Below are 24,060 nucleotides of genomic sequence, written 5' to 3'. Positions count from 1 at the left end.
ATAGGATACTGATGACATGACATTAGGAGTTCTGAGGTGTGATTTCGTGTAAGACCATGTCTGGGACATTAGCATCGGTATGAGATTACGTGTAAGACCCTGTCTGGGACAGAGGCATCGATATGTGATAACATGTAAGACCATATATGGGATATGGCATTGTATGTGATATATGTGTTTCCGAGAATCCTTAACGATTCTGAATGGTTCAACGGGCAATGTCAAAACGAGACAGAATGTGAATTTTAGCTAAATGATTCAGGTACATATGTAGTTTATATGTTCATTAAAAAATAAGGTAAGTGAAGTTACTTAACATAGTAATATGGATTATATCAGAAAAGTGATTGTATATGTGTATTAGATTAGTTAAATGTGGCCTATTTGAATTAACTTATTAATGTTCTTCAGATGATTTATTTGCTTATGGCTTACAAAGCTTTCAAAGCTTACCTAGTGTGTTCTTTCATTGTTTTATAGATATATTAAAGTTAGCTCGAGCTCTAGGATCGTCAAGGACTGTCGTCACACTATCGAACGTTATTCAGTACTTTTGAAGTTTGTAATTATGGTATATGGCATGTATAAGCTAGTTTCGATATGCTTAGTTTTGAATTGTATATAAATAGCCATGCAAAAATGGCTTGATAATGATGTCAATGCTTGTTAATAATCGGTCTTGTTAATTAACTCATTTTGGGAAGTTTGTTTGATTGCATAGTTTGGATTTGTTGTTAATTATTCGATTAGATGTTAATTTTGTTATGTGTTCATATTTGCTATGTAATGACTATGCTATACCGTGTGAATTTGGCTATTTGATGTGGCTTATTAATGACCTATTTTTTGATTTATAAATTGCCATGTAAATTGGTTTGTGAATGATGAAAATTGCTTTGGTCATTTTGTGAAATAAATTATGATATATGATGTATATTTATATTCGGTTAATGATAGGTAAAATAAATACATATGCCTATGAAATGCTTGTCTGTGGTTTGGTATTTAAAGGTCAAGATGTCAGTTTAATGCATGATTATGAAATGTGTTATATATGTGGTTGTATATTCAGTTACGGTATTTGACTCATTTTGATAAGTATGAGGTTTTGGTATCTGGTATGTATATATATAGTTATAATGTGACAGGTTGATGTTTGTATTAGGTTATGAAATAATATAATTAGCTTAATATTGAATGGTGGAATTGGTATGAATTTTGAGGCTAATTTGCCAGCCGAATAAATGAGAAATGAATTGATTGAGTATATGTAATTTTGGCATAATGCTTAGTATATGAATTGTGTATGTTTGGTTCGGTAATTGGTTTTAGAAATAGCTATTGTTATACTGGTGAATTGTGCATAAATTAGTAGTAATAAAAGTATATTTGGCCATGTTGTAATGTTAGCTATTGTCTTACATGCTAATGAATAATATATTGGGTGATATGGATTGTTATGGTTTAATATGCGAATATGTATAGATATGCAAAATGGTATGTTTAGTATTTAGTTAAAGGCGTGAAATTGTACTAAAGGATGTCTTAATGTAAGCTCGGTATATGAGATGAATTATGTTCAATTATGATTTAAGTATTCGAATGCTATGTAATTGATGGTTACGTGATTCGAACTTTGTATTTTTGAAGCACGTACACTATGATTTTGATGATTGTTAGTTGGTTCGTAATTTGATTAAATAAATGATATTGATATGGTTGAATATTGCAGCATGATTAGTATATGTGTAATAAATAGAAAAGCAAGATGGATTTTGGTTTACTACGTGATTCAAATATATGAATTTAACTTGTAGGAATCAGAGGATGGGTATTAATTGAGTTCGAAAAAATTTTGTAAAAGAGATTATATTACCTTGTGCTTGAATTGTAATGAATGACTGTTCTGAACTGTGTATTGATCGGTAATGCCTCGTAACCCTAATCCAGTGATGGATTCAGGTTAGGGGTGTTACATTCTGTCTATTCAATGCGGCTTTCAAACAATCACATAATATATTTACATTTTCTTCAATTTCTTTGACTAAATCAACTCTGTGAATCTAATTCTCTCTGAGTTTGGTCCAATACAAGGGTATTCGATACTTACGCCTATACAATGCCTCATACGGTGCCCTTTTCAAACTTGACTGAAAACTATTGTTGTAGGAAAATTCTACTAACGGTAAGTACTATTCCCAACTACCTTGGAACTCAAGAACACAGCACCGTAACATATCTTCAAGAATCTGAATTACCCTTTCGGATTGAACCTCAGTTTGTGGATGGAAAGCGGTACTAAAATTCAACTTTGCACCTAAAGTCTCTTGCAAATTTTTTCAAAACCGCGAAGTGAACCTTGAATTTCTATTCGATATAATCGACAAAGGTACTCCGTGTAATCTTACTATTTCAAAAATATAGAAATCGGCTAACTTATCAAGTGAGTAGTCAGTATGTACCGGTATAAAATGACCCAACTTTCTCAATTGATCTACAATAACCCATACGGCATCTTTGTTTCTCAGTGTCAAAGGCAAAGCTATCACAAAATCCATAATACTACGGTCCGACTTCCACTTGGGAACCATCATAGGCTGAAGGAAGCCTGAAGGTACTTGGTGTTCGGCTTTTACTTGCTGACAAATCAGGGCTCTTGAAATGAACCTAGAAATATCTCTTTTCATACTCGGCCACCAATACAATTTCTTCAAGTCATTGAACATTTTCGTACTATCTGGATGTATAGACAAACAACCAATATGGACCACATGCAAAATATTCTGAATCAACTCAGTATTCTTAGAAATACAAATCCTATCTCAGAACGTTAAGCAACCATCAGAACTAATCCGAAAATCTGATTCCATACCCGATTCACATTGGACTCTTTTGGCTTACAAATCACCGTCACTTTTCTGAGCTTCATAAATCTCTTGGAGAAACATTAGTCTAGCTCTTAACTCACCTAGAATCGAACCATCATCTGATAAGGCCAACTGAATGTTCATAACCCTCAAGGAAAATAATGACTTCCTACTCAAAGCATCAGTAACCACGTTCGCTTTTCCTGAGTGGTAATCAATCACTAACTCATAATCTTTTAATAACTCCAGCCATCTCCTTTGCCGTAGATTCAAATATTTTTGGGTCATCAAGTACTTTAGACTTTTATGGTCAGTGAATACTCGACATTTCTCGCCATACAAATAGTCTCTCCAAATCTTTAATGCAAACACAATGGCTGCTAGCTCTAAATCATGGATCGGATAATTTTTCTCATTTGGCTTTAGCTGGCTCAAGGCATAAGCTATTACCTTTCCTTCTTGGATAAACACAACCCAATCCATTCAAAGACGTGTCACTATAAACCACAAACTCTTTTCTTGGTTCAGGTTGCACTAAAACCTGTGTCTCGGTCAACAATGCCTTTAGTTTCTCAAAACTCTGTTGACACCTTTTCCTCTATTCGAACTTGACATCTTTCTGTAACAACTTCATCATCGGAGTAGCAATCATGTAACAAACCATCTGTAATAACCGGCTAAGCCTAGAAAGCTTCTAACCTCAGTTACATTCCTCGGCGATTTCCATTCAATAATAGCTGATATCTTACTTGGGTCAACTCTAATACCATAGCCCGAAACAATGTGACCAAAAAACACAACTTCTCTAAGCCAAAATTCACTTTTACTAAACTTAGAATACAACTGTTTGTCTCTCAAAGTTTGAAAAACCATTCTCAAGTGCTCAGCATGCTCGGTCTCATCATGAGAATAAATCAGTATATCATTAATAAAAACAACCACAAATTTATCCAAATACGGTCAGAAAATTCGGTTCATTAAATCCATAAATACCGCATGAACATTCGTTAAACCAAATGGCAAAACCAAAATTCATAATGACCATACCTCGTACAAAAAGCAATTTTCGACACATCCGAGTCTTTAACTCTCAATTGGTAGTAACTAGACCTCAAGTCTATCTTTGAAATTACTGTGGCTCCCTTCAATTGGTCAAACAAGTCATTGATTCTTGGTAAGGGGTACTTGCTCTTTATGGTTACTTTCTTGAGCTGTCGATAGTCAATGTACAATCTCAATGAACCATCTTTTTTTTTTTTACAAATAGCACCGGTGCGCCCCACATAGAATAACTAGGTCTTGCAAAACATTTATCCGTTAACTCTTGTAACTGAACTTTCAACTCCTTTGATTTCGTCGGAGCCACCCTATATCGAGCAATCGAAATAAATGTAGTACCAGGAATTAACTCAATACCAAACTTAGCTTTTCTTTTCTCTTTAGCCAATTCCTCGGCCTTGCAAGCTCTTTCAACCAATACAACAAACTCTTTTAATTCTAAAATGCCAACCAGCAATTGAATATCCTCATTTAATCCATCCTCAAACCTTTTACACATGATGACCTCAGTCGATACACACTCTTGGGCATACTTACTGAGTCTTACAACTCACGCTCATACTCTATTACAAATATTCAGCCCTTTTTTAACTCAAAAAATTCCTTTATCTTTTGATCAATAAACCTTTGGCTAATGTTGTAATAGCTCGATTTTTAGCTAAATCAGAAAAGCGATTTTGGGACCACAAATCTAAGTTTTAAAATTGTTTTAATATTATTTTTGGTGTTTACAATATGTGACTATATATGTGTAAAAGTTTTGTGTGATAATTGTTTCATTTAAGTGGTTAATTTGACCAAAGGACTAAATTGCATAAAATGCAAAACTTACATTCTTTTGTTAAAGGTGTCTATTTGCTATGGCTTATTAAATGGGAGGTCCTTATGTTGTAATTAGACCATTGATAGTGGTGATGGACATAAATGCCCTTGAATTCTGTGTTTTATAATGGTTTTAATTAAGGTTAAATTTGTAAAATGATTATAAATGATAGTATAATAAAAACAAAAAGAAATTTTGTTCATCTTTCATTTGGATAGCCGAATGTTGATGGAAAATGAAGCCAAAAATATTTCTTTAGGGTTTGGCACTTTTAGGCTTGATTAGTAAGTATTCTTTGCTCAATTTTTGATAATTTTTACGTTTTTATGATCGTTGCTTCGTGTTCTAGCTAGCCCATGTCTCAATTTTTGAAAGTGTTGATGATTTTGAAAATTTCCATTAATGAATTCTTGTGTTTTGTGATTTTTTATGATGAATTATAAAAGCTTGGTGCTTGATATACATGTTTTGTAAAGTGATTTTGAGCAAAAATACATATTAGCAATTAAATTGAGAAAAGTGTAAATTGGGGGGTTAAATTTTGAAATAAATGAAAAATATGGGCTGCTAGAGTCACTATAGTAATTCTGCACACATGGGTTTGTAATGAATTAGTTTAATTTTGTGTATTTATAAAATAGGGATTAAATTGTCAAAATGTGAAAGTTCAGGGGCTAAAGTGCAAAAATGCCCAAATGTATATTTTTGGATGAAATTGAATGAATAGGAAATTAAATGAGTTAATTTTGAATTTATATAGATCGAGAAAGAACGAGTCAGAGTTAGATTGGGGAAAATCGAAGGTTATCGAGTAATCGATTTGATTTATCAATTCTGAGTACGAGGTACATCTTACGTGATAAACATTGTTACAATTATGTTTTTAATGTTTTAATAATGCATAAATTGTATATATGTGACTACGACTGTGTACAACGACAAATATACTATATTTGACACTTAGTGTGAGTTTCGAAATAGCTTCGATTATATACAGCACTTAATGTGCGAATTGGAATAGCTTCGGCTTTATGTGGCACTAAGTGTGCAATACTGAGATAGATTCGGTTTAATGTGATGGCACTAAGTGTGCGATATTAGCTTTGACTAATCATTTATGCACTAAGTGTGTGAGTTCTTAGAGCATTGAAAGATTTCCGAACGATTTAACGTATTGAACAAAGAGGTGAGAATGAAATAAATAAATACGAAAAAGTACAGGTACGTACGATACCTATGTGGTAGTTGATACAATGTGTATGAAGCTTGAAGATTTATATTGTAACACCCTATACACGTAACCCAAGCCAAGGAGGAGTACAAGGCATTACCTAACTTGATCTCATGTATACAACCAATCTCAAGTCACCGAGAATTGATTCTAACTTAAAACATTTTCAATATCTACCTTAAACTTCTTATTATAGGACTACGAGCCCAAAATCAATCATTGAAAGCTATTTGGAGACATTCCGAGTCCTTAAATCAACCTTAAGAAATTTTCCTTTAAAACAGGGCACACGCCTGTGTGACCATTTTGACATGGCTGTGCTGATGGCCCATGTGGCTCACACGGCCTAAGCACGCTGGGACACGCCCGTGTCCCACACCCGTGTAGAATTAATTTCTAACTCACACCTACAGGGCTTTTTACACGGCTAGACACACACTCATGTCATTGGCCCGTGTCCCTCACACGGCCACAACACGCGGTGTCCTAGTTCGTGTGCAAAAACATGGACATTCTATTTCTGACGTTAGTATGCTCATAATGTCACACAGCCAAGGCACATGCCCATGTGCTGGGCCGTGTCCTCCACACAGCTGAGACACACGGCCGTGTCTCTACCCTTGTGTTTATTACCATGCATACTGACTTGAAAGTTTTATGTGCAGGGGACACACGGCCAAACTACACGCCCATAGGGCAGACCGTGTGTCACTCACGGCCTAGACACACGCTTGTGTGTCTACCCATGTGGACAATATAAATCTATTTACCAAGCCTTATTGTCACCTTTACATATATAGTTCCATACAAATACCAACCAATATCAAAACAAGTATAACTCCTATAACTAAATCAGTCGTACTAGACATTCATTCAACCATGAGAATGCATCTTTAATAAACTCAAAATGAATATTAATTATCATTCAAAGCTTAATACAACTTAAAGGGTTTCCAACCCGAGCCAACAGATTTGGCCAATTCTCAAAGACACAAAATAACAAAGTATAAGTCCTATACATGCCATATTTAAAAATATAAATCCAACTATACTGAATGCTTCAGTTGATAGTGTGATCAATATCTCTAACTTTCGGTGATCCTTGAGCTAGTTAGGCGGCACTGAAAGGAAATGGAAAGGAAAGGGAGTAAGCATAAAGCTTAGTAAGTTGCATATAAGTAAGTACACAACAACAACATTTTATCAATGATCCACATGCTCATGATACCAAGGTGGGCATGAGCATAACTTACTCATTACCATCCATATTAGTCACATATTGTTTAATGAGCTCATATCTTATACGTACCAATTAGGTACCTGTACCACTCACAACACGATTATACTTTCCTCATTAGCTTAAGAACATACGTTCACTGTTGAACCTTTTGGAACACTACCGAATATTCATTAAGCCTCAAACATGGGTAAGGTGTCGATGCCATGTCCCAGACATGGTCTTACACTGTCTCACACACAAATGACCCAAATGTCATGGCATGAATATCTGATTAATTTCCTTATCTCTATTATCATCATACCATCTCAATTCCACAATCAAGCAATTCATGCTATATTAATTCACATACAATTCAACACATACGTTAGTAATGTAGTTGCATTATTTACATACAACATACCTCGAATTACAAAATTTGGCGACTAGTCAATTTAGTCGATTAGCTTGGCTTTCCACCGGTCTAGACTCGAATTTGGTATTTCTTGATCTATAATAGCAAAACACACTCATTTAATCACAAAGTATGTTTAAGCAATTAAAAATTCACATCTTCGGTAAAATGACCATTTGCCCCTAAACTTTGGCAAAATGACCATTTTACCCCTATGCTCAAAAATTAATTTTTATTGAATTTCTTCGTATCTTAAACTTAGCTGAACTCTTTTTACTCTTATAGCAACCCCAAATACTCTCTATTTCACACATTTATCACTTATTTTACAACTTGTGCAAAATGGTCCCTTCAGGTGTTTTCATGATAACACCTTTCACAAAAGTTGTCTATTACACAAATAAGACTCATATTCTTCCATAAAATTTCAGAAAACACCCTAAATGCTCTCATGGAAAAACCTTAGACCTTCAACCATTTTTCAAGATATACCCCTCATTTGAAAGTTCATGCTTCAAGGGTCTCAAAATTAAAAAAATCATCAACAAAGGACATAGAAATCACTTACATGTGAGTGCTTCAAGTTGCTAAAAATTTTAAGCTCTCAAGCCCCCTTCAATGGCTAATTTTTGGTGGAGAAAAGAGATGAGTAAGGGATGATATCATCCTTCTTTATTTTATTTCTATTTTAATCAAAATTAGTCACCTAACCCAACAAATTTTGAAAATTTTGACCACATATGTCTCTTATGGCCAGCCAGTCTATTTCTATGGGTCTAATTGCCCTTTAAAATCCCCTAATTTTGCTTCTCTAATAAAATAACACCTTTAGCTATCAAAATAGAACTTTTTCACTTTATGTGATTGAATCCTTTTTCGCAATTAGGCTCACAAACGTCAAAATTAGGTCACCAAATTTTTCATGCACTATTATAAACACGCTATGAATCCAAAATAATAATAAAATAATCTCTCCGACTTTAGATTTGTGGTCGTGAGACCATTATTCTGACTAGCCCCAAAATCAAGTTATTACATGTATATTATGAACTATTGAGTACTTTTGGTACGAACTTACTAAGTTATGAAGCTTATTATGTGTGTTATTTATCTTTTTTTTTATAGATTATCGAAGCTAACTCGAACTCGGGGATCGTCGGGACACATCATCTCACTATTGATCATCCCGTTGGTACTTTTGAGGCTTTGTATATATGGTATATGGCATGTATAGGCTAGTTTCATTTTGGTATGTTTTGAGTTGTGATTATAGCCATGAGATTTGGCTTGTAAATGTTGGAAATGTTACCTTGGTTATATGTTGATAAGTGATATGTATGTGATGTATATAATGCTTTATATGTTGGTTTATTTTGATATGTTTTCCATAGTTTTTGATATAGCCAAATAGTTGTTATTTGGTTGTTTAGAAAATGATGTATTAATGCTTGGAGGATTAGCATATTGTGGTTTGATTTTGAGTGGTTGAAATGGTTGATGAATGGTGGCATGTTATGTGATTGAATTAGCATGTTTTGGATGCCAATATATGTGTTGAAATGATATCATTTTAATAGCTAGGTGGGCATGAGAAAATGGTGGCAAATTGGCTTTGCAAATGGCCTATTTTTGTCCATACAGGCAGAGACACGGGCGTGAGTCTTAGCCGTGTGTGACACACGGCTATGTTAAACGACCGTGTGTCCCCTGGGGTACCTTTTTGAATTAAGGAAGTATACCCTACTGTTTTGACACGACCTAGACACACGGGTGTGTCTATTGACCGTGTGTGGCACACGGGCTGGCACATGGGTGTGTGGTCGGTCGTGTGACCCAAGTTAATAACCCCCTTATATTTCACACGGCCTGGCACACGGGCGTGTTCTTGACCATGTGATGCAAGTCAGTATGTATACCCTATTTTCACACTGCCTATGACAAGGCACATGACCTGTTCACACAGGCGTGTGACCCTTAAATGTTGGAAAATTTTCTATGTATCTCAAAGTTTGCGAATATTATCGGTTTAGTCCCGAACCACTTTTAAGCATGTTTTAAGGTCTCTTAGGACCTTATAAGGGACAAAGTGATTGAGATGAATGGATTATGAGTATGATTGTATAAATGTATGTGAGTGTGGTATATTATACGGTAATGCCTCGTAACCCTATTCCGGCAAAGGATACAGGTTAGGGGTGTTACAAATGTACTTCTTACGAAACTCTTCTTGGAAAAATTCCCAATTAACTCTCTCCTTTGGTGCGACCGACACAAGGGTGTTCCACCACTGATAGGCCGAGTCTCTCAAGAGTGACACAACACATTTCATGCATTCCTAAGTTGTGCATGATAACTCATCAAATACCCTCATGGTATTCTCGAGCCTGAACTCTGCCCTCTCAGGGTCATTATCTATACTAGCTCGGAACTCTTTGTCTCCTTGCTTTCGAATCTTGTCCATGGGAGGACTATTCAGTCTCATAAAATCCATACCTTGAGGTGCTATAGGAACAGGCTGAGGATAGGTGGGGGTGGAGGGGGTTGAGCATTCGGGTTTGTTCGAACGAACTCCGTATACTAAGCATTCTTCATATGGAGGAAGGCTTCCCTAGCCTCTTCTCCTCCTCCTCCTTAACTCACGGTCATGGGTCTTCTCTCAACTGGCATTACCCCTTGAGTAGGAGCCAGTGCATTACTTTCTACATCGTCAACTTCAGCTCGATTGGGATCTATTACTATATGAAAACACAATTTAAAAAAAAGTCAGGATTCATCACACAATCATAATTCATTTATGGAATGTATAACTAGACTCATACACATGCTACGTAGTCCAATAATTAACTAAACTGTAGCTCTGATACCACTAAATGTAACACCCTCTACCCGTATCCGACACTGGGATATGGTCTAAGGTGTTACCGAACTTAAACATAAACATTCATACAAAATCGGGCCATAAAATTTCATTCAATTTAAAACCATTCATAACCATGCATCTTGTCCCTTATACAAGCCCATGAGGCCCAAAACATACATTGGGTGTGGTTCGAGAATAAACCGAGAACTTTTGGAAATTTTGTGACACTTAGAAAATTTTCTTATTTTGAAGGGTCACACACCCGTGTGGGTAGGCCGTGTAGTACACACGTCCATGTGGCTTGGGACACGCCCATGTCCTTAGCTTGTGTAAATCTCTGTATATAACGTCATCAACATAATTAAGTCACACGGCCAAGTCACATGCCCGTGTACGTAGGCCGTGTAGCGAATTAAATTCCAAAAAATCAAGTGCAGACTTCACATGGCCAGGGAATATGCCTATATTCTGAGGCCGTGTCCTTCAAACGGCTGATACACCCCACTGTGGCTCTACCCGTGTGCTTACTACTAGGCATTCTGTTTTACCTAATTAGGGTATAGGGGACACACGTCCATGGGGTAGACTGTGTGTCACACATGGTCTAGACACACGCCTGTATGCCTACGCATGTGGACAACTTTGAGGCTATTTTCCAAGGCTTTTATCACCCTCAATAACAGATGCACACTTACACATCTCAATGACATCCTACATAGCATAAATGAGCACTTATACGTTCATACACATGGCTCATGCATATAAACTCCTTATCAATTTATACTTGCTTAAGACTTCATACTTTATTTAGACCAAGCTTACCAAATCACATGCAATATGAAACATCAATTTACTTCCATTTCATACATTCATGCCTTGGTTGTTATTATGCCATTTACTCATATTTCCATCATCAAACATCCATAATCATATCCATAATTCATCCATGCTAAATGAATTTAACCATATCATGAGTGGCCTTAGTACATGCATGCATATATGAATAAGATTACATCCTCATAAGTAATATGGGCCATATCTCATGGCCATATACAAAATGGATCATCAAATCATTATAAGCCAACACATTTGGCTAAACAAATATGACATATAACAAAAGACCAAGTACCTACACATGTCATACTCAAAATACTTAAATTTACTATGCCCAAAAGATTAGTTTGATAGTGGGAGTCGAGCTTCAACGTCCTTTGATCCTCGAGCTAGCTTGGCGTTACTATAAGAAAATGGAAAAGAAATGGGAGTAAGCATAAAGCTTAGTAAGTTTGCATGTAAATAATTAACAACATTAACCATGCATTATTGTACACATAACACAATAATATTTATCACAATGTCATCAAGTATCCTAGGTACATTTTAAGTCATGCCATTTACATAATGTACAGTAAAACTCATGATCATAATTCATTCATTCACTTCTTCTGAGGTCTCATCGATTCATAATCTCAATGTTTTTGAGCACTGTATACGTACCTGTACCCTTTCAACATGATCGTACCTTGTAATCTCTTTGACATAGTCATTAGATTACCCGTTGAACCACTTGGAATACTAAAGGATACTTGGGAACTCTCATACACATGGTAGGATGCCAATGCCATATCCCGGATATGCTCTTACATGGGATCACATATCAATGCCGATGCCATGTCCTAGACATGGTCTTACATGGGATCGTAGATCGATGCCAATGCCATGTCCCAGACATGGGATCACATATCAATGCTGATAGCCCAGCTATGGTCTTATAAGAAATTTCATATTGATGCCAAAGCCATGTCGCACACATGGTCTTACATGGGATCACACATAACCCTAATGTCATGATATTTGTATCCTAACTATTCCTAAGGTTCAACCGGGGTTTTGAGATATCAAACTTCGTCGAATCATCAACGAGTCATCATTAATCAAATCCATAAGACAATTACACAATTCATGCAATATTAAAGCATTAAAAACATAATAATGTAATGTTTCATTATTTACACACAAACTTACCTCGATACCAAAATATGGCTAACTACTCGATTTAGTCTACAACCTTGTTCTTTCCTAAGTTTAGGTCTGGACTTTGTTTTTCTTGATCTAAAATAGAAAATTTCACTTATTTAATTATCACATTGTTCAAATCGATCCATAAATCATACTTTGGCAAAATTACAATTTTTCCCCCAAACTTTCACATATTTACAAATTAGCCCCTAGGCTCATAAAATGAAATGTGTTCATTTTCTTTGTTACCCAATCCTAGCCGAACTTATAACAGGCTCATAGCAGCCCTCATTTCTCATTAAATAATACATCTTACTACTCATTTTACAAACTTTGCAAATAAGTCTTTTTTAGCCATTTTCACTAGAAATCACTTGGTAAAAGATGTTAAACACACATCAAACTTTCATAATCTACCATGAAACATCAAAATACATACATGTCATACATGAGTCAAATTTCAAACATGAACCCTACTTCAAAATATGGCTAGAAATAGGTAAATCAAGCTACGAGGGTGTCAAAAATGTAAAGAGCATAAAAAACGGGGCTAGGATGCACTTACTATTAAGCTTGAAAGTTGAAGAAACCCTTGCTATGGAACCCTTACAGTGCGTTTGGTTCATTGTAATGGAATAGGGCTGTAATTGAATAGAGTTGTAATTGAATAGAATGGAATAGAACTGTAATAGTATTCTTGTGTTTGGTTGAATGGAATGATGTTGTAATAGCATAAGAAAAAAAACTAAAATGACCAAAATACCCTTAGCAGAATTTTTTTTAAGGTAGATGATTATTGTTATTGTTATTAAATTTTAATAAGATTATTATTGAAAATAATAGATAGTTTAACCATATTTTAACATAATTAGTATTAAATATAATTTAATAAAAAATATAATTTAATAACATTCTTAAAATAATTATTATTATATGAATTAAAAATCAAAATATATAATACTATAAAAAATATATAATCTACTTTATTATTTTTAAACTGCAATACATATTTAATGTGCTAAAATATCATTATTGAAACAAATAATTTAATTATTCTACAACAAAAATAATTAAATATTAGTAGTAATAAATAACTCATTGCTAAAAAGTAATAAATAACTTAGAGAATTATATTTCACATCCAAGCATAATATTCATATATTAACAAAAGTTACATGATTTCATTAGTTTATATGTCATAATCCATATATTTTAAAATTTTACAACATCAAAAAGTTACAACATTGTAATGACATTCTATCATGTCATTATACCATCCAAATATTACAAACACAAAAAGTTACCAAAATATCAACACAACCATGATTTTTAATGGTCAGCAAGAAATCTTCTGACCCATTCCAATCGCACAGCAGAAGGTAAACTAAAGAAAATGAGCATTTCCGTTGGATGATCTGGAATTTTGCTCAATGCACGATAGCGTTCATCCTCAGTTAAACCTTCCACTTCACATCATGTTGGATATAATTTCAGAGCACTTTCTTGAATGATAATTTCTGATTTTTGTTGAATTACCAATTCGGAGGCAATACTCTTACTGATTTCGAGGCCAACGGTCCATATATTTTTTGCCAATAAAGCGGTATCATCATTAAACGAAGTAGAAAAATCACTTGCATCAGAAATCTTTTTTTTCTTCTTTGAAAATGCAGTATCACCTTGGTTTCTAGTTGGTTTCTGTTCTGGTTGCGGTTGTGTAGCTGAAAGATCCATGTCATCCAAAGACACATCAGCTTCGGATCCATGGAAATCATTTCTTTCTTCATGAGTATTTGTAGCAGCTACATCCTCAGCATTTATTTCTTCAATAATATTAGCAGCTGTTTGAGCATCTTTTCCAGTGGCTCGATCTTTTGCGTAGATGGTAGTAAGTTGGTCATAATAAGGGAAACTCCGATGTCTGAATTGAGCTACTTCTTTATGACTCTATAAAAATGAGAAATTCATATTAGATATAAGTTTTTTTCAAAATAAGATAATAAAGACTTGAAATAATTCTTACATTTATATATGAGTTCCACACCGCATCTTCAGCAACAATAAGCTGCCTATGCTCATCCCAACCAAAGCCGCCATTTTTTTTTCCACTAAGCATGTCATAAACGATTGACCAATCCCTTTTCAATGTCTTAATACTCGATTCAAGATTAGGTTTAGCCTTCAACATTGTAACATCTCGAAATAGGGCCTAAACGGAACAGTGGTTACGATACCACAAATTCGAGGTATAAAAATTTATTTTATTATTATTTTGAGGTTTATGATATGATTTCATGATTGTGTGAAAATTTCGTGATGAAATTCTATGCAAAAAGTGCTTAAGTTGAGATTAGGGACTAAATCGAATAATTTGCAAAACTTGCATTCTAGAAGTTTTTAGTATGAAATTGCTTTGGAATATTAATTAGAAGGGTTTAAATAACAATTTTACCAATTTCTAAGTTCATGGAGAAAATAGGACATGGATGGAATTCTTGAAAGTTTAATAAGGAAGGGCATTTTGGTCATTTGGATATTAAATAAAATAAAAAGGGAAAAATAACACAAAATTCATCATCTTCTTCATTAGCACGAAATTTCAAGGGTTCTCCATAGCTAGGATTTGTTTCAAGCTTTCAAGCTCCATAGTAAGTGATTCCAAGCCTCGTTTTTAATGTTCTTTACGTTTTCGGAGTCCCGATAGCTCGATAAAGCTTATGCTAGCAATAATTTAAGTTAGGGTTCATATTTGGAAAAATACCCATATGTGAAAAGTGTTTATTTTGATGTTTTAAGATAGAATTTGAGGTTTTAAATTATGTTAGACAACTTGTGCTACTCAGTTTTAAGTGAAAACGAGTAAAGGGGCTTAATCAATAAAAATACCTAATAGTCATAAGTACATGTTAGAGTGTGAATTTGATGTTGTCATAGAAGGGAAAAATAATCAGCATGTCATAAAACATAAGAAAATAGGATGAAGTCTAAATTACGAGCCTTGGGGAAAAAGTGCAAATATGTGAAAGTTTAGAGGCAAAAAATGTAATTTTTCCAAAGTTTGGGTCAACAACTGTTTTGATAAATGAGAATATTAAATAAGTCAAATATGCTATTATAGATCAAGAAGAGTGAAATTCAGGAGTAGATCGGGGAAAAGAAAAAGTAAAGGACTAAATTGTAAAGTTTAGTCACATTTTGTATCGAGGTAAGTTTACAGTAAATAAATGCAATATTCATTTATTTTACATTATTGTCAATTTCCAGCATTTATATACTTATTTTCTTTGAATATTTAAAGTCAAATTAAAGGCGAAGTGACAGAGAAAAAGCATTAGGAAGCCTCGTTTGAACCTTAGGAATGTTAGGATATTGGGGTTGACAGGACAGGACAGGACAGGAATGAGCAATGTAACATCCCGAAATAGGGCCTAAACGGAACAGTAGTTGTGAAACCACAAATTCGAGGTATAAAAATTTATTTTATTATTATTTTGAGGTTTATGATATGATTTCATGATTGTGTGAAAATTTCGTGATGAAATTCTATGCATAAAGTGCTTAAGTTGAGATGAGGGACAAAATCGAATAATTTGCAAAACTTGCATTCTAGAAGATTTTAGTATGAAATTGCTTTGGAATATAAATTAGGACGGTTTAAATAAAAATTTGACCAATTTCTAAGTTCATGGACAAAATAGGACATGGATGGAATTTTTGAAAGTTTAATAAGGAAGGGCATTTTGGTCATTTGGATATTAAATGAAATAAAAAGGGAAAAATAACACAAAATTCATCATCTTCTTCATTAGCACGAAATTTCAAGGGTTCTCCATAGCTACGGTTTGTTTCAAGCTTTCAAGCTCCATTGTAAGTGATTCCAAGCCCCGTTTTTAATGTTCTTTACGTTTTCGGAGTCCTGGTAGTTCGATAAAGCTTATGCTAGCAATAATTTAAGTTAGGGTTCATATTTGGAAAAATACCCATAGGTGAAAAGTGTTTATTTTGATGTTTTATGATAGAATATGAGGTTTTAAATTATGTTAGACAACTTGTGCTACTCGGTTTTAAGTGAAAATGAGTAAAGGGGCTTAATCGTTAAAAATACCTAATAGTCATAAGTACATGTCAGAGTGTGAATTTGATGTTGTCATAGAAGGGAAAAATGATCAGCATGTCATAAAACATACGAAAATAGGATGAAGTTTAAATTATGAGCCTTGGGGCAAAAGTGCAAATATGTGAAAGTTTAGGGGCAAAAATGTAATTTTACTAAAGTTTGGGTCAACGACTGTTTTGATAAATGTTAATATTATATAAGTTAAATTTTCTATTATAGATCAAGAAGAGCGAAATTCGGGAGTAGATCGGGGAAAAGAAAAAGTAAAGGACTAAATTGTAAAGTTTAGTCACATTTTGTATCGAGGTAAGTTTACAGTAAATAAATGCAATACTCTTTTATTTTACATTATTTTCAACTTCCACCATTTATATACTTATTTTATTTGAATATTTAAAGTCGAATTAAAGGCGAAGTGACAGAGAAAAAGCATTAGGAAGCCCCGTTTGAACCTTAGGAATGTTAGGATATTGGGGTTGACAGGACAGGACAGGACAGAAATGAGCCATGTAAGTCCATATCAGATATATGGCTTGGGAGACAGGAATAAGCCATGTAAGCCCATATTATATATATATGGCATTGGAGATAGGAATAATTCATGTAAGTCCATGTCGAAGACGAGGGATTGGCAGGATATTGTTAGACAGGAACGACCCTAGTATCTTTAGTATTCCAAGTGGTTCAACGGGTCATTGTACACGTTAAATTACTGTGAATTATCAGCTAAAGGGAAGGTAGATTATATTTATGAATAGTGAAAGGTTAGGTAAGAAAGAAGGTAAGTGAGTAAAGAAGACGGTAGAAAATGAGAAGTAAAGAAAGTTTACGAGGCTAGGTGACATTATGTACAATTATTCATTATGTTGAATGTTGTAATTTATTTGCTTGTAAGCTTACTAAGCCTAGTGCTTACTCCCTTTATTTTATTTTTCCTTATAGTTTTTATCAAGCCACTCGGGGATTGAAGGAAACGTCGGAGACCCGATCACACTATCGAAGAAATCACATTGGTATAGTTAGACGTTTCGTTTTGTGTATGGCATGTATAGGAACTTGGTTTCTTTTGATATGATATGATATGATCAATGAATGATGTGTAAATACTTGCTAGTGATTAGCTAATAGAGTGGCTGATGATATACATGTTTAATAGTATGTATGATTAAGTAGTAACTATCACATAAAAACTAAGAAAAATGTGAAAGTAACTTAAAAACAGATTCAAGTATCAGAAATAACGGGATTTTGAAAAATCACAAGAAATTGTAGAGACATGGGTTGATGATGAATAATATATTAAATTAAATCTCGTTGTGTCTATTTTCATATGGAATAAGCAAAACAGGTAAAGGTTTTGTAGTTTATAGGGTATCTGAGTTTTGGTGAAATAGGGCCAGAGCGATTTCTGGATCCATTGTTCCAACTTTAGAAATTCACCATAAATTTTAAAAAAATAATTAGGTGGTTTACTTTATATGATTAGAAGCCTTATTGAATCTAGTTTTAATAGAAACAAACAGTATAGTCATATGATTTTTTTACGTAGAGAAAAGTGGTTCGTAGTAAGTAAAGGGCAGTGCAGTCAAATTCCGAAATAAGGGTAAATTTAACTAATAAACTGTACTAATTGGCTAAGTAAAAAATTCTAGAAAAAATTACTAGATAGATATATGAGTCTAGTTTCAGGAAAAATTTTACAGATCTTAATTTTGAGTTTTTAAACTCGAGAAATAAATTTTTAGGCAACCATGACGAAGAAAAATAGTTTATTCTGAAAATTAAAATAAGTGGTTTAGAGTTGTTTAAAAGGTAAGATAAGTTTAGTAACACCTCAAGCTTGACTCCGGTGACGGTTTCGGGTGTGGGGGTGTTACAAACATGGCATTGGGTAAAACCTTTTCTAACATTTTTTCTAACTTATTTAAATAGCCGGCTTTGAATCCTGTATCTGCATTAAAGGTTCCAGCATTGTGCAAGTCGACCATACAAGCAACCAACACAGCATCTTCATTTGGAACCCATTTCCTTTTGGTTCCTCGAGAACTTTGGGAGGAAACACTTGATCGGGAAAAACCTGACATAACTAGCTTAAGAAAAAATGCAAATGAAAATTAAGTTCAATATTATGCATCAAAAGGTCAACACTTTATAAAATTATAACACATGATAAGTCAAAAGAAAATAAATTATCATTCAACAAGTCTAGTACAATACAAAAAAAAAAAAAAACAATTCAAACACACCAAAGTTTCAAAAACTAGATATATGAAATAACTTAAACAACTTAACATTTACTAATTTGTAGATGTTTACCATTCATCGAACATTTGGGTGGCTAGTTCCATCCTCCAAGTAGCCAATGCATCCGACGGATGAATATTTATGATATTCGGTTCATCGTCATCTATCACATTACTAGGTAATCCTTCTCCCAACTCCTCTTCAATAGGATCAAGACTTATATAGGTTCGAGTAAAATTATGGAGCAAACAACATGTAATAATAATTCTATTATGCACCCTCACAGGATAGAATGATGGAGTCCTAAGTATTCCCCATCTAAGTTTTAATAACCCAAAACATCTTTTAATAACATTACGTGCTGAAGCATGTTTCATATTGAAAAATTCTTTCGGAGTACTTGGCTAGTAACCCTGATGCCACTCATTCAAATGATATCTTTGTCCTCTAAAAGGCACAAGAAATCATTCACAATTTGTGTATCCAACATCAACTAGATAATAACAACCTATAAAAAGAAACTATTTGTCATGGTTAATTTCCAAAAAAAGTATGATTTTAAAAATTAATTCAATTTCCTCTAATTTTGTGCTTTACCATGAGGAACTTCTAGTCCATGTCTCCTACTAATGGCATCTCGAAGAACTCTTCCATCAGCAACAGAACCTTCCCAACCAGGAAGAACACAAAGAAAATGCATATCAGGTGTACAAACACCAAACATATTTGTTGCTATGTCACCTTTTCGCGTTCGATATCTATGTTTATCAACAGTTGGAACCCTAATCTTAATGTGGGTTCCATCTAAAGCACCTAAGCAATTTTGCATCACATGTATAAAATCTCGAGTTAGAATACTATATTTAAATCTAAATGGACTAAATTATGTTCGAGTTATATATAGAATTCACTTTAATACCTTGAATAGTTTCCACATTGGGTCTGTAGAATTAACTGTAATTGGCTCTGCCTTTTTAAATAATACATCTTCTAAGCGTATGACAGCATTTAAAACATTGTGAAATGACCATCTAACGGTTTCCCTGGACCTATTAAAGTGATTCTTGATAACTCTATTTTTAAGGTGAAGAAAAATGATATGTAAAAACATTACCACTTGCTCATCAACAAGCATGCTCCTTGACGACTTCAATCCCCCTAAAGTTTGTAACATCTCACATAGTTTAAAAAAGGTAATTCTATTCATCTTAACTTGTTCAATACAGGTCTCGTCACTAGCATATACAAGTCTTTTCATAGAATCTCGTTTTGCATAAAAATCTAAAATATAGGATCTAATCCTTGGTCTATAAGTATTTAGGCTACGGATGGCACCCAATGCAACTAAGAACAAACTCACAACTGTACACATTTGCAACCATATTGTAATAGCAAGACCAATTCATTTACGCCTCTCACTTTGTACTATTAAAGGTAGACGAGCCATTACTGCAAGATTTTAAAGTGTTACATATCTTCAGATCGTGGTAAAAGGGTGACATTTCTCCAATACTAATTTCAGTAACAGTAAAACAAAATCAAATAATTTAATTGCCAAAGAACTTACAGTGATTCCATAAATACAAGATGCTTAAGTCTGGGTGGAGGAAGCGATCAAACAATCCAAATAAGAAAAGGAAGCAATAACAACCTGACAAAGAAAAATGAACAATACATATTAAGAATCTTTATAAAGCACAAAATAGAAATTACAACTAAATATAATGGTCTTTTTAGAATCTTTAAAAAAAATACATATTAAGAACATTTAGGAAAAATACAAAATAAATTCACTGTTTTATCTTATGGTTGGAATTTGATCCCTATTCATGAGAATGGAGCACATTTCGTGGCTAGTCATCTTCTTTACCTCTTTAGAGAGCACCCACAATAGCATTATACTTTATTTTAATTTACATTTTTCATTATACTTTGTCATTATACTCTGAGAATATACGTAAATATGTCAATTAACTTTAATGAGATTGAATTTTGCCACTAAAATTTGAATTTTATTGAATTTTTCCACCAACTTTGATTTTTTTAATTAATATTTACCACCAGATTGATTTTGAAGATTTGGAAACAAATTTAATAGGAAAAGTATTCTTTCAAATATTTTATTTTAATAGTTAACCATAACTTAATTTATAAAATATAATTAATTAAATTAGAATTTTTATTTATTAAATTAAAAGACTTGAAAATTAAAAATAACTTAAATTTAATTTTTAAAATTATATTAATTTATTTATTATTTTAAAATTAAAATAAAACATTAAAAATATGTTTTAATTAAAATTATCTTTAAATTAAATAGAGAGTTAAAAAATAATAGGCGAAAGTTGATGTTGAAGGCTCCGCATAAGTTCTTGAAGTCTCTGAATGTTCTTCTATTGTGATAAGATAATCTGCAACAAGTGAAAGATTATAAGTTAATCACAAGTAGAAAAGCCGGCAAAAGATATGTATCATTCCAAAAACATAACTTCAATATAATTTGCCTTTTCCCAGTAGCATATTGTAAATGAAATAGCAATGCTCATTCATGGATAAGTGAATATGTGGGACTAGAAAGAACACTGAAATACTAAAATATTGAAATACTGCTGATAAAAGGGTATTATGAAACTTGGCAATCCTAGTGCACGCGCCAAAATTTATGTCACAGTCCAACATCTTGGCAATACACCTTAAAGCCACCCTTATCCAAGTAAAAATTCAGAACTGTATGACAATCAAAATATATTTAGCCCAGTCATGTAGCATTTTCTCTTAGTATTTTCTTTATTGGTCATAAAATACCAGAAAACAAAATGGAGTATACTTGACAGTAGATACAGAAGCATGAGTTTATCTGTGTATTAGGTTGAAATATCTGATTACTATAGACTTGTCTTAACAATTTAAGAAACTAATATCTCAGCAAGCGCATCTTTGAAGAAGAAAATTAAGATCGTGAAACATATTATACTAAATTCAATCAATAGTTACACTGATAAATTAGGAAAACTTTTGGTGTCTCCCTTTCAATTTCAACAATATTTTACAGAAGTGAGAATGAATATCAAATAGGAAGTTGGCTTAATACTATGCTAGTGGGCTATAGTTATTCACTGCAAGCACTTGTTAAAGTTACCATAGAATTAAAATCAAGTAACCAATAATATACCCAGACATAGTGCACTCACACACACCAGAAATATACTATATAAGAACTGATGAGTTAGAGATTAAAGAGAAAGAACTTAATTGCGCACTGCAATGTAAATGGCAAATTTTGACTCACAGTTCCTAGTGTTAGCAAGCTTTTATTGATATAAGATCCCTCTTTTCATCTAATGCTAGTTGTTTTAGCCTTTTAGCTCTCAGAACCAGCCAGATCAATGAGGTTCTGCACGTATATGTAAAACATGAAAATATGGAAAACTTGAAATATAAAGCATTAGCCCTTTCAGAAAACAGGAAAGACGATAAACATATATAAATAACATACCAAATAAAAATAAGAAAAAGAACTAAAAACATAAATAACCAAAAAAAAACCTAAAACTAGTCCAAGACATGCTATAGAATTTACCAGCTATGAGAGATTTACTGCTTCACCTTCACTATTTTCACCACATGAACTGCTCTCTATTGTCTAGTGATAAGTTGGTCATAGGAAATAATCAACTAATCAAATGAACCATCCAAAACCAGAACAATGAGAAACGTGATTACATATTTGACATGTAATAGAAAATCCACATTTCAAAATAGGGAATCAACATTATTCTTGCAAATTCTTGGATATAAAGATTGCAGTTAATACCACTTAAAATAGTATCAGCAAACATATTTTTATCTTAAGTGGTAAAACTAAAAATAGGGGTATTGGAAACTTCTAAAAGATGCAGAGTAATAGAAAATATACCAGTGTAAATATTGTATGGCTCCTACTGCTGAGTAAATTGAAGTTTGTTGATCCAACATGTCTGTGTTCTATTTTAAAAGAGTGAAATCCATTCACATAATATGAAAAAATTTTAATTACTGCTAACAGGAAATTGACCCTAGTTCAAATAAGGAACATTGGCAAGGCATGCAATGAAGAGAGCATCCACATAGAAACACACATCTAAAACTATTTAGTCATTTTGTCCAACTGAAAAATAGATTACAGTGTCAGTTTTGATAACATAATGATCTGAAGCTTGGTTTTGTAAAATCTCTCTACAAAATCTTCCAATTCAATTTTGGACAACTTGTCTTTGGAATTTGGATATTGAAAGTCAAGTCAACATGCTTTACCTTCCCCAGCCTCTATAAGAGAGAGGGCATGAGCAGGGGATAGTTCAACTTCTTCTTTTATTCCTTCAACAAAGGTTCCCTAGAGCCATAAACCAAGCAAACAATAAAACACACTTCCAAAAAAATAAGAAACACAAGGCATACCGATGATAAAATGAAATTCCTTACGACGACCTATGAACGCGGCGCACCTCAGAAAAGACGGGTCAATCGAACCCGTTGTTGATCTCGCAACACTACTCTCGAAGAAAGAAATGCAAGAATAATTAGAGAAGAGACAGAAGAGAAAGGGGCCTAGTCAACCATGAAAGAAGCCTACCACGCCTTCGATTAGTTAGGCAAAAGAAAGCCTAAATCAACCGTCATGTCCTTTTTCATGTGCAGGGGATTCTTCCATTCTAGCAGTGGATACAATAGCTGCCTATTCTTTCATCGAAATCCTAACAAGAAGGCTGGAAGGAAATGGTAAAAAGAATGAAAAAGAGAAGAGGCTTCAGACGTGAGGAAGGGAGAAGGGTAAAATTGAAATTGAGACACTCTGAATGGCTATTCTGTGGGTAAGGCGCCGAATTCTATTCAGCATGTTTAGTGGGAATAGAGGCTGAATTGAATAAGGCTGTAATGGCATTACAGCCAACCAAACATTGGTTTGGTGGAGGGCCCATTAAATTGGGCTGTAATCTATTCCTATTACACCAAACCAAACATAATGTTAGAATTTCCGGCGCACATAAAGAAGATGGACATCAATTTTGACTTATTTTTCCCTTTTTATTCTTTTATTGACCAAATGACAAAAATGCACTTAAGGTATTTCTTTCAAATTTTTCATATTCATGCCCATTTTTGTCCATAAATATAGAAATTAGGAAAATTTCTATTTAAGGACCTCTAATTATAATCCATGGCAATTTCA

The 24,060-nt window shown here is 33.6% G+C and overlaps 1 protein-coding gene across 1 annotated transcript; it reads right to left on the bottom strand.

The window, feature by feature from the left end:
• Positions 1–13,819: 13,819 nt before the first annotated feature.
• On the bottom strand, positions 13,820–19,680 carry LOC108465008 (uncharacterized). The gene is made up of 5 exons (XM_017765308.1): positions 19,449–19,680; positions 18,506–18,684; positions 14,535–14,669; positions 14,050–14,437; positions 13,820–13,956 (listed from the first exon to the last, which is right to left on the bottom strand). The coding sequence occupies exons 1-5, from the start codon at positions 19,678–19,680 to the stop codon at positions 13,820–13,822; spliced, it is 1,071 nt and encodes a 356-aa protein (XP_017620797.1).
• Between the last annotated feature and the right edge of the window lie 4,380 nt (positions 19,681–24,060).

Source organism: Gossypium arboreum, chromosome 4 (assembly GCF_025698485.1).
Source record: "Gossypium arboreum isolate Shixiya-1 chromosome 4, ASM2569848v2, whole genome shotgun sequence".
Classification (NCBI taxonomy): Eukaryota; Viridiplantae; Streptophyta; class Magnoliopsida; order Malvales; family Malvaceae; genus Gossypium; species Gossypium arboreum.
This window is presented reverse-complemented; position numbering and strand designations above follow the sequence as displayed.

Coding starts and splice junctions, on each gene's coding strand:
- LOC108465008 (XM_017765308.1), bottom strand. CDS start 19,680: ATGCAAAATTGCTTAGGTGCTTTAGATGGAACCCACATTAAGATTAGG. Junction 18,685..19,448: donor TGGACTAGAAGTTCCTCATG/GTAAAGCACAAA, acceptor TAGTTATGTCAG/GTTTTTCCCGATCAAGTGTT. Junction 14,438..14,534: donor TTATTGTTGCTGAAGATGCG/GTGTGGAACTCA, acceptor TCATTTTTATAG/AGTCATAAAGAAGTAGCTCA.